The 11990-nt window shown below is 44.6% G+C and overlaps 1 protein-coding gene across 1 annotated transcript; it reads left to right on the top strand.

Annotated features, from left to right (window-relative positions):
- The first annotated feature begins 732 nt into the window (after nucleotides 1-732).
- On the top strand, nucleotides 733-11481 carry Umps (uridine monophosphate synthetase). The gene is made up of 6 exons (XM_021209321.2): nucleotides 733-927; nucleotides 4051-4204; nucleotides 5710-6381; nucleotides 7630-7805; nucleotides 8755-8869; nucleotides 11138-11481. The coding sequence occupies exons 1-6, from the start codon at nucleotides 772-774 to the stop codon at nucleotides 11308-11310; spliced, it is 1446 nt and encodes a 481-aa protein (XP_021064980.1). The 5' UTR covers nucleotides 733-771; the 3' UTR covers nucleotides 11311-11481.
- The last annotated feature ends 509 nt before the right edge of the window (nucleotides 11482-11990 follow it).

Below are 11990 nucleotides of genomic sequence, written 5' to 3'. Positions count from 1 at the left end.
TGTCCTGGTACTCACTTTGTAGACCAGGCTGGCCTTGAACTCAGAAATCCGCCTGCCTCTGCCTCCCAAGTGCTGGGATTAAAGGCGTGTGCCACCACCGCCCGGCTCCGTTTCAGGTTCTTAAGTAGCCAGGACTACAGGAGTTCACCTAACCAGCTAATGGTTTTGTAAACCAAATCTGCTTGAGTTTTCAAACTGCCCAACATTCTCCTTCCAGATAGCCGAAACTTGTCAGTTCATCCTCCCTAACGGGCCCCACCCTTCTTCATCCAGTACACTCCAAGTGGTCTAAAGGAAGTAAGCACACGTTTCTTTGTCAGCTCCTGAGTGCACGATGACCTGCTTCATGTTTCTATGTGCAAGTTACTGTGAAACTCTACCACGCCAACTGCTGTGAAATTAATACAAGAAGGTAGCCACAGGCTCTGTTTTAGTGGATTTTTATTTTCTGGAAAGAAACCCTGAGAGAGTAGGGAAGTGGCTGTTAACAGTGACTGGATCAGATAAAGAAGCGCTAAGCTATAAACAAAACAAACAAAATAAACCATAAAAAAATAAATAAATAAACGAAGCCTATTGATCCCTCCGGGGGAAATCGGGCTTCCATCTAGCTTGCAGGTTTGAAAACCCAGCTCCTCAACCAGGAAGCATCGGGCACACTCGAGGGAGCCCGCGACCCAGGCCGGAAAGGGGGGCGGAAGAGGCGGGGCTTCTGGGTGACGTCACGGGCCCCAAGCCCCTCGGCTTCCCGAGCGAACTGAGCGCGCGAGAATGGAGGTCGTCCGCCAAGCCCTGGGCCCCTTGGTCGCCGAGCTGTATGACGTGCAGGCTTTCAAGTTCGGGAGCTTCGTACTGAAGAGCGGGCTCTCCTCCCCAGTCTACATCGACCTGCGGGGCATCGTGTCACGCCCGCGTCTTCTCAGTCAGGTACCAGCCCCGAGGGACGGGATGGCTCCGGGTGGCGGGAAAGCAGAGCTGGAGATGGCGGGGGGTGGCCGGAATTGGGGGTAAGGGAGAGCCACAGACCAGGCAGGCAAGCCCACCAGACTGCTGGTCTGGAGAGTGTGGAGGAGCTTGGGGACCGGGAGCCTTCGGCTTCTTTGGGACCTTGTTTCTTGACCGATCGGGGTAGACACGTGCTTTGCGAGAGTCCCGGTGTCGGGCTCTGGCCGGCGGAGAAGTCCTTGAGTGAGTTCTGTGTACTTAACCCCCAGAAAGTGACAATTAGAAAAGGAAAAGGCGGGAGGATGGAGAAATTAGTAGCGGATCAAAGGACTCGATTTAATAGTACATGGCCAGTAGCAAGAGATGAAAGCCATATGGTGGATACCAGAAAGGCAGATTTTTTGGGGGGAAGGGAGGTGGTAAGTGTGCACTTAGAGGTTTCTAACCTGGTGTTTCTCAAACCTCGAGTCGGTTGTCTGTGAGTCACTGCTAAGTCGGCCGTGAGGCAATGCTGGAATAACAAGCCGCCAGCCAAACTGCATGCAGATGGCATGCAGATGGCATTTAGAACAAAAGGTTGGAAATGGCAGGAAGTGTTGCTAGCAACTCTGGGTGGATATTGAGCATTGTGAAGTTTTTTTTATTACGTTTATCGTGGGTGTGGGTGTGTGTCCAGGTGTGCGCGTGCCGTGGTACACTTTGGAAGGTCAGAGACGACTTGGCCTGCGTGTGTTCTCTCCCACCCTCTCTGTCTTGAGGGTTAAAGGGATTGAACTTAGGTGGTCAGGCTGGGCAGAAAAACCTTTACCAGATGAGCCAGTGTGCCTGCCAGAATTGTTAATAAATAAAGCACTGGGCTGGAGGCAAAAGTTAAAGGTCATCACAGCCCTGCTGCATAGTGGGCTCGAGGCCAGCCTGGGCTACACAAGAATTTGTCTCAAGACCAAACAAACTAATAGTTAAAGGTGACTAGTGGCTACTTTGTTGCCTAGTGTAACTGTAGAATATTTCCATCTGGACCTCACTTTGTAGACCAGGCTGGCCTCGAACTCAGAAATCCGCCTGCCTCTGCCTCCCGAGTGCTGGGATTAAAGGTGTGTGCCACCACGCCCAGCTTAAGGTTTGTTTCTTGGGTACGCATTTTGCCTAATTGTTGTGAGTAGATTGAAACCCTGACTGACGTGGTTTGAACTATTGGCTTTTCACCATCTGGAATCTTACTATGATTTGGAACTGTTTTACCAAGAACTGTCTGATTAAAATTTTAAAGAGGTTTATGTAAATAGGTGCTCTCAGAGATATATGTCCCTGCCCAAAAAGCCAATATGCTTCTAACTTCCTAGGAATAAGTGATAATTGACTGGTCATGTACACACATAAACAATTGGAGGGAAACTATAGTATTTATCTACCTAAAAAACAAATTCCCCAAGTCACTTCTTTTACTCTTATGATTTGTGGGTTTATGTTTTAGGTATATGCTCATGTGAGTGATAAGTGCTAAGAGTGTCTAGCAGACTTAATCATGGAATGTATTTAATTTGGTAATCTTTTTTTTTTCTTTTTAAAGATTTATTTTTTATTATTATACATAAATACACTGTAGCTGACTTCAGACACACCAGAAGAGGGCATCAGATCTCATTATGGGTGGCTGTGAGCCACTGTGTGGTTGCTGGGATTTGAACTCAGGACCTTCAGAAGAGCGGTCAGTGCTCTTACCCACTGAGCCATCTCTTCAGCCCTTAACTTGGTAATCTTAAGTTTCAGTTACTATACATCTTGGTTTAGGTGCATGTAAACCATGACAGATCAGTAAAAGCCTGCAGGAAGAAATATGTATTGTAGTGTAATACCGTGGACATAGTGGAGTGATAATATTAATTTGAGAAAACAAATGTTTCAGTTTTCATAGTCTTATCTAGCAGTGTGTGTGTGTGTGTGTGTGTGTGTGTGTGTGTGTGTGTGTGTGTGAGTTACTGAGGCTTGGGTCCTGGGCTATAAGTATACCAGGCAAAGTGCTCTATCACTTAGCCCTAGTACCTACCTTCTCCCCACATTCATTACAGATGGTGTTATAACAGTTCTGAGTATGTCCATGATTTTAGTATTAGAAATTACATACTTTGTAACTTAAAAATAGTCACAAGCTTTTCAAACTACAGAAGAAGGGAGGCATGAGTAGAACATGCCCATAATCCCAGCACCTGGGTGGCTGATTAGGCAGGAACAGCAACACGAGTTGAGGCCAGTTTTGACCCTTCCGAACCTCAAAAGTAGATGACAGTGTGAAGAGCACTGATTGCTCTTCTAGAGGTCCTCACTTCAATTCCCCGCAACCACATAGTGGCTACAACCATCTGTAATGGGACTCGATGCCCTCTTCTGGTGTGTCTGAAGACAGCTATAGTCTGAAGATGAGCTACAATGTACTCATGCTTTTTCGAGACAGGGTTTCTCTGTATAGCCCTGGCTATCCTGGAACTCATTGTGTAGACCAAGCTGGCCTCGAACTCAGAAATCCACCTGCCTCCGCCTCCCAAGTGCCGGAATTAAAGGCGTGCGCCACCACGCCCGGCAAAACCTCTCATTCTTAAGTGATAGATGTACAAGAAATAAAGTATTTTAAAGAGCTAACCTGGTTTACAAGGCAACCATGAGCCTTTAAATTTTCATTTCATTTCATTTATTTATTTATTTTTGGTTTTTCGAGACAGGGTTTCTCTGTGTAGCCCTGGCTGGCCTTGAACTCAGAAATCCACCTGCCTCTGCCTCCCAAGTGCTGGGATTAAAGGCATGTGTCACCACTGCCCAGCGTAAAATTTTATTTTAGAGGTAGTGTTGGATGAGAGTATGCATTCTAACATTAAACTATGCTTGATTTGGCCTGGTGGAAGTGGTGCGTGTCTTTAGTCGCAGTGCTTAGAAGGCATAGATACTCAAATGGTAAATTGTTATGAATAATGCATTTATATCTTAGGCTTTAATTAAAAAAAATCTCCTGGGGTCATGTCTTTCCATTTCTGTTGTGCTGTGGCATGGTTCATATGTCATTTGAAGTAGTGATAATGGAAAGTATATGTGTTCTTTTTTTTTTTTTTACAGGTCGCAGACATTTTATTCCAAACTGCCAAAAATGCCGGGATCAGTTTTGACAGTGTGTGTGGAGTTCCTTATACAGCGTTACCACTGGCGACAGTTATCTGCTCAGCCAATCACATTCCCATGCTCATTAGGAGGAAGGAAACAAAGGATTATGGTAAAATAAAAATATCCTAAGCCTCAAGTTAATACGTGACCTGCTAGGATTTTGTTCTCTCTCGGCCCGATGTTTACTAGAGCTGGTGAATGCTCTCAGGCCTGGTCAGCTGTCGAGTTGCTGACTCTTGCTACGGGAGACCTTTCCGCACAGGCTGCGTCTGAAATACGTGGTGTTGACTGGGCAGTAGAAACAAAGTGCTTGGCGAACCCCAACCTTTGTATTGGCCCTTTCTTCAGCAGCAGAATGTTCTAGGAGCACATAGCTGTAGGTATATTTACATTCAAATGCACGCAGTCATGAGGAGTAAGATCCCTGTATTGAAACTGCATAGACACCTTGGGAACACATCTTTTGTTGGGGTCCATGTCAGGTGTGTTTGCTTTAGAACCTGAAAATCAATCTAAAAATATGAGAGCTGAGCTGTTACTTAATATTAGAGAATTAGTGAGATTTTTGTTTATATTGATGTGATATGGTGGTGCCTTGTTAGTTTTTTTAAAAAGAGATCTTTTAAGGTAAACTATGTAATGTCTTGGGTTTGCTTCTGAGACTTGTGAGAGGACAGTGAGATAGCTCAATGGGTAGAGAAGCCTGCAGCTAACGCTGGCCTGAGTTTGGGCGCTGGGTCCCACTTAAGTATAAAACTGAATCTCAAAAAGTGAGTATGAAGTCTAGAGCCTGAGTTACTTATATTGTGTAGATTATAGTGGGGCTTAAGGGTGGAGAAGTCACAGTGGATAATTCATTGTGGTTTCAGTATGCAAGAAGTTATGAAATGTTCCCCACCTGAGTTTGTTTATGAGTGCTTTACCTGCATGTATGCATGTGTGCCAGCAGAGGCTATAAGGGCATTGGAGTCCCTAGAACTGTAGTTAATAGAGTTGTGAGCTGCCCTGTGGGTGCTGGCAATTGAACCTGGTTCTCTGAAAGAGCAGCTGTGTTCTTGGGCCACTGAGCCTGCTCCCTAACCTTTACTTTGTTTGAGGCAGAGTCTTGCTGTAGATCCCTGACCGGCCTGCATGGCCTAAGCTGATTCTAGGGCTCTGGCAGCCCTCCTATTTTAACCTCCTAAGCATGTGTCACACACTTTAAATGGCTTTTTTAAAAAAGCAGGTTGTTCAATTGGTCATGAGTGGTAAACTTATATATATGGGAAAGGAATGATTTTTATTGATGATATTGGCCTATTCTGTCTTTCATTACTGTATAAGTGATCTTATTTTTAAAAAAACTCCACATTGCTCAGAAAAAAATGAGTTGTTACACAGTTGTTTTACTATTAACTATTCTGTATATAATTGATAATTTGGAGATACAGAGGATAGCGAACAAATAGTTGTGGCGCATTGATGAATAGAAAGTAGCTTCAAAATAAATGAACGCAAATAAGATTTAAATAGTCTTAACTCTTTATAGGTTCATAGCAAGCGTAGACTCGGAATACATCTTGTGCTAGCCGAACTATCTTCCATATTGTTTCAACAGAAGCTTTTCTTCTCTAGGTACCAAGCGCCTTGTAGAAGGAGAGATTAATCCGGGGCAGACCTGTCTGATCATTGAGGACGTCGTCACCAGCGGGGCCAGTGTTTTGGAGACTGTGGAAGTTCTTCAGAAGGAGGGTATAAAGGTAACTGACGCCATAGTGCTGTTGGACCGGGAACAGGGAGGCAAGGACAAGCTGCAGGCCCAGGGGATCCGCCTCCACGCCGTGTGCACGCTGTCCCAAATGCTGGAGATTCTCCAGCAGCAGAAAAAGATCGACGCTGACATGGCCGAGAGAGTGAAGAGGTTCATTCAGGAGAATGTTTTCTCAGCAGCTAATCATAATGGTCTTCCCCCTCCTGAGAAGAAAGCGTGCAAAGAACTCAGCTTTGGTGCTCGAGCCGAGCTGCCCGGAACCCATCCACTTGCCTCAAAGCTTCTCCGGCTCATGCAGAAGAAGGAGACCAATCTGTGTCTGTCTGCTGATGTGTCGGAGGCCAGGGAGCTGCTGCAGCTCGCAGACACCTTGGGACCCAGCATCTGCATGCTCAAAACTCATGTCGATATTCTGAATGATTTTACTCTGGATGTGATGGAGGAGTTGACAGCTCTGGCAAAACGCCATGAGTTCTTAATATTTGAAGACAGGAAATTTGCTGATATAGGAAACACAGTTAAAAAGCAGTATGAAAGTAAGTGTGTTCAGAAATAGACTGGCTGAAGGGAAGGTGTGTTGGCTCATGTAAGTCAGCAGGAGAGAGCTGTCGGGCACTGAGCTGGCCTTGCTTCTCGCCATATCTCCGCTGTGTTCTCCTTTCTTTGTTGATTTGTTTCCCGGGTAGGGAATTCCACGCCTCACTCTTACCTCTGTGTAAACTCCCTTCATTAGTTGGCCTGGGGAATACACCTGCTCCTACCACTACAAGGTCGAACTCTGTTTAACCATCATGGACTAGGAATCTTGTCAATTCCCATAAAGAAAATGGATGCGCTGCTATCAGAAGGTGTCTGAGTTCTGGGCAGGCAAAACAAAATGTATTGACACTGGCTGAAAATTGCCAATATAGGAAAGAATAGAAAAATATTAAGTACTACTTAGCAGAATGTGTTAATACACTTCTTCCCCATTTAAGTTAGTATCAGCCAGGCAGAGAGAGGGGCTTATACGTGGCTTGGGAAATGCTGTCTTATACCTGCCTTCTCATGCAGATTTCTACTCTTAAAAAAAGTGGCCATAGTTTGTACTGTGTAGATCTGATGCTTTTCCACTACTCTGTACAACAGATAAGTCGCCACATGATTTCTTTTTTAGTGCATTCCTACACCTAATTTTTTTTCTTTCAAGTAGGATTGCCTGCTACCTCATGTACTAATGATGTCCTACCAGGACAATCTTGCTTAGCTTGCTGGCTGAAGTATAACCTGTCTTTTTATTTTATGCTTGTGTGTTCATTTTTCCAAAAATCTGTATTTTTACTGCCTGTTAAAAATGCATGCTAAAAATGTTAAATGTTAAAAATGCCTATAATATTGGGACAGCCAAGAAAACCGGTAGGGGTAAAGTTGCTGAGAGATTTCTATAGAGTGGGAAAATCTCGTCTTCAGGAGAATTTCAGGATGTCACATTGTTTGAACTCTCTCCATCTTCATAGCCGTTCCTCTGTAATAGCATAGGCTTGATCAGTGATCTAAATCTGCAAAAAAAAAAAAAAAAAAGGAACAGCCTGTCAGTGTTCCTGATAAACCAGGTGCAGCACTTTTTGCAAGGATTTTTCCTTACTGTGACGTCTCACCTAGCTACCAGATGGAACCAGGGGTCCACTGATAAAGTGCTCCGCTCTAACTTATTAGTAGAAGATAATATCATACCATAGTTGGCTGGGCAAAAGGTTGTAGTTTTATCTTTGAAATTAGCAAATATCTTTTTTATTTGTCCTCAGGTGGCGTCTTTAAAATAGCTTCGTGGGCAGATGTAGTGAATGCCCACGTGGTACCAGGCTCAGGAGTTGTGAAAGGCTTACAGGAAGTGGGTCTGCCTTTACATCGAGCCTGCCTGCTCATTGCGGAAATGAGTTCTGCTGGCTCCTTGGCCACTGGAAACTACACCAAGGCAGCAGTAAGTGCTGGGGTGCTGGGGTGCGAGGAGACTGGGTCTGTTTGTGCCCTATGTTCTAGGGCAAGAAAATACCTTCATCTGAGGCCTGAGGCAGCCATGGCCTCACCCCATACCCTTCCTCAATCCTGCTATTCTGACAGTTTATCAGCACCAGTTGAACACTTTGATCTTGTAGTAGGATTGTACTCCAGCCCATTCAGACATATGTTTGCTTTTCATCTTGAGGCAAAACTGAAGATAAAGGTTGAATTTTAAGTTGCTCTTCATGTTTTCCTATGGTAAATTTTCTAGTTGGATAGTCATCTAGAAAGTGAATAAATGATATTTAAAGATACTTTAAGGACCACAGTCATGTTTTTTGTATGGTGTTTTGCCTGCATGTCTGTCTGTGTACCACATGTGTTCCTAGTGCCCACAGAAGCCAGCAGAGAGCATTGGGTTCCCAGTAACTGAAGTTGTGAGCCACCAAGTGGGTGCTAGGAATTGAACTTGGGTCCTAGAAGAGCAAGCAGTACTTGCTGAGCCATCTATCTATATCTTGCCCTCTATGGTAAATTTAAGTTCCTGAATGGACCATAAATACCAGCTTCCTAGTCAAATGCAAAAGATCTTGGGGTGAGGTCTGGCTCCAGGTTAAGCTCTTCCTTATTGTGGTAGTAGCTGGTGGCAAGGTTAGCATGTGCCTATGAGGAAATAGTGCAGGAATGAGGCCAGTGGAAAGCAGGTGCCAAAGAGAAAGTGCTGGAAGAGTGTTGGCTTAGGTCTTGAAGGTGCGGCCGTACACACCTCAAATCCTCCTTCCAGGTAGGTGAGCCATTGGGCATTGGTACAAGGAAGAGCTAAGCAGCATCTTGTCTTTCAAGCATGGCTCCTTGGGCAAAGGGGGTCATCTCAGGACCTTAGTTGTATTACTGTGTACTTGTAATGCTGCCCAATGTGTCCCATTTAGGTCGGAATGGCTGAGGAGCACTGTAAATTTGTCATTGGCTTCATTTCTGGCTCCCGAGTAAGCATGAAACCAGAGTTTCTTCACTTGACCCCAGGAGTTCAGTTAGAAACAGGGGGTAAGTATGCTAGCTATGGCTCTTCCAAACTCATTTCCTTATCCACGTCAGGCAGAGGAACACATTGTAAACTGTGATGGTGTTGTCTTAGTCTAGAACAACAGTTCTCAACCGGTGGGTCCAACCAACCCCTTTTAGAGGAGGGGGCTCACATATCAGTTATGGAGTAGCAATGAAAGAGTTTTATGGTTGGGGGCAGGGTCAGCATTTTTGCATTAGGAAGGTTGAGAATCACTGATCTAGAGCAGTGAATGAGCCTTTTGACCTGGTAATAGTGTGTACTGTGTAAAACAGTTTAATTTTAGGATTGAAGACTACTTTTGAGATGGTACGTGGTGAGATCTGCTTAATTTAACTCTGCCTCCCAGGTGTTGGGACTAAAGGCATGTGCCATCATGCTGGCTAGAAACCTGATATTTTGGGTTAGCATTTCCTATTTGGTACTCTGAGGAAGCATTCTGTGTTCCAGCGGGTCTGGAAAACCCTTAACTAAACAGATGATTGTCAGCAACTTTGCTGTGCCAGTGCCTGACTGTGGTTCTTAAACTTGTAACCATCTCATATGCAGCAAGCCAGGGTGTAAAAACATGGATAGGGCTTATCCTATCCATGGATAAGGCATGGATAAGGGCTGGATGTAGTTCTAAATAGTGTGTGCTTAGCTGACACAAGGCTCTAGGTTAAGTCTCCAGTACCTCGCCTCTGCCGGCCAACAAGAGTGTAACTGTCCTGTAGGACAGGTAAAGGTCAGGCTCCCTAGAGGTGGATTGGTCAAGGCTCAGGGATGTAGCTCAGCTGGTAGTGTTTTGTGCCTGTTGAGTATTTCTAGGAATCTCTTCCAGATCAGGTCTTTCAAGATGAGTACTCTGGAAGAGCTGGTCCCTCAGCTCTACCCAGATGATAGACCTGAAGCAGTGGATAATGTGACAGGTGTGTTAGGGTAAAAGAACTGATTTTTCCAACACTGAATTATTAGGATTATTTTATATAGTATTTGCCATATTGAGGGGGAAAAAAAGCACTGCCTTTTGTTTGGATTTACTTTAAACATTCTCAAATTTTGTACATTATGGAGTAGATAGACCTCCACAGACTAAGTGGCCTTGGAAGTCAACAACTCTTGGTAACTTTTAAACTGCAGTTGAAAAGATTTGAGTTATTTGCCCCTCCATTCTGTGTATCCTGGTTTTGTTTTAGACAGGATCTCTATTTTGTCCTGGAACTCTCTGTAGACCAGAATGCCTTGAACTCAGAAGATTCTCCTGCCTCCCTGTTGCTGGGATTAAAGGTGTGCACGACCACACCTGGCTTCTTGTGTAGTATAGGCCGGTCTCAAATGCCTGAGTGCATAGGCCACCATTCCCAACTGGTTAAAGTAAGGCCTTGCGTAGTAGGCACACTGAGCTCCAGCCCAAACATTAAACAACTTATTTTTTTGAGATAGGATCTCTCTATTTTACCTCTGGCTGTCCTGGCCTCAAACTCAAGAGATCCGCCTGCTTCTGCCACCCAAGTGCTGGGATTAAAGGTGTGCACTACCATGCCCAGCCTCAGAGTAAACTACTTTTAATCTCGTCTTCTTAATCTGTAAAATGTAGGGATTTATAGCACTGACCTTAAAATAGTGGGAGGCATGGAGATGGTATGAATATTAAATCTACTTAGCATAGAATCTCAACACAAAGCAAGCTGCGTTTCACTGCTATATTAAGAACCCCTGCAATTCTTTCACTAGATAGCACGTTAGAACCTAGGCTTCTGGGCTGGAGAGATGGCTCAATGGTTAAGAGCACTGCTCTTCCAGAGGTCCTGAGTTCAAATCCCAGCAACCACATGGTGGCTCACAACCATCTGTAATGAGATCTGACGCCCTCTTCTGGTGCATCTGAAAACAGCTACAGTGTGTACTTAGATGAGTGATGGGTAGATCTTTAAAAAAAAAAAAAAGAAAGAACCTAGGCTTCTAAAAGCATCAAAATCCATTTAACATAATGTCTCTAAAACAACAGATATTATTAATAAAATGTCATTATCCAGGTATAGTGCTACATGCCTTTAATACTGGAATTAGGGAGGCAGGCAGATTTCTGAGTTCAAGGCCAGTTTGGTTTACATTATTTCCGAAAACAGGATTAGGGCTGAGAACTTGATGGAATTGTAGTAGAAATGGTTATGGATAATAAGGTGTATTATATAGTAAATACTCTCTGGACACTTGTATGGCTTTCTGAGTTTGCATCATGTTAAATAGCTTTTGTTTCTCTGCAGGGGATCACCTTGGCCAGCAGTATAACAGTCCCCAAGAAGTGATCGGGAAACGCGGTTCTGATGTCATCATTGTAGGCCGGGGAATACTCGCCGCGGCTAATCGCCTGGAAGCAGCTGAGATGTACAGGAAGGCTGCCTGGGAGGCGTATCTGAGTAGGCTTGCTGTTCAGTGAGACTGAAGACACTGAAAATGGGCAGTATCCCAAAAGTCGCTGGCTTCAGAGACCAGGGCTCAGGGACCTGCACAGGGTCAGGGGGAGAGACTGCAGCATCGATTGTATCATGGTCTTTAACTTGTAATCACTGCATTGGTACTGTAATGAGCAGCTCTCTCGGAAGCTTTCGTGGAGACTGGTATTTGTTTGGCAGCTGCCATCTTTCAGATTCCTTGGGCTGTACTGCTTAATTCTTTTAGTTCCAGTGTGACTCAGTCACACACATCTAATGTTAACTGCTTACCTCCTTCAGTGGCATGAAGCTGGATTGTTGACCGGAGCAAGAGTTCTGGTTCATTCTACTCAGCAGTCGGTGTAGAAAGTCAGGCACAGCTTCCTCTTGCCACCTCTGCGTCTAAGAGAACTACCAGTTCCCCACTGTCATTGTGTGTTTGCTAACGGCCTGGGGGCTCATAATGAATGGCTCAGTGGTAAAGAGCACTGTTGCTCTTATATAGATCAGCATGTGGTTCCCAGCACCCACATTGTGTCTCACAACTGTCTGTAACTCCAATTCCAGGGGATCCAGTTTCCTCTTGTAGCTTCCAGGGGCTACATGCATGTGATACAATGCACCTTTACTTTACAGACAGTCTTTGCCGGTGCTAAAAGGGAAAATTTTAAAACAGAAATATTTG

The sequence above is a fragment of the Mus pahari genome, chromosome 12 (genome assembly GCF_900095145.1).
Source record: "Mus pahari chromosome 12, PAHARI_EIJ_v1.1, whole genome shotgun sequence".
Taxonomy (NCBI): domain Eukaryota; kingdom Metazoa; phylum Chordata; class Mammalia; order Rodentia; family Muridae; genus Mus; species Mus pahari.
Note: the sequence above shows the minus strand (reverse complement) of the source record. Positions and strands in the feature narration are given on the sequence as shown.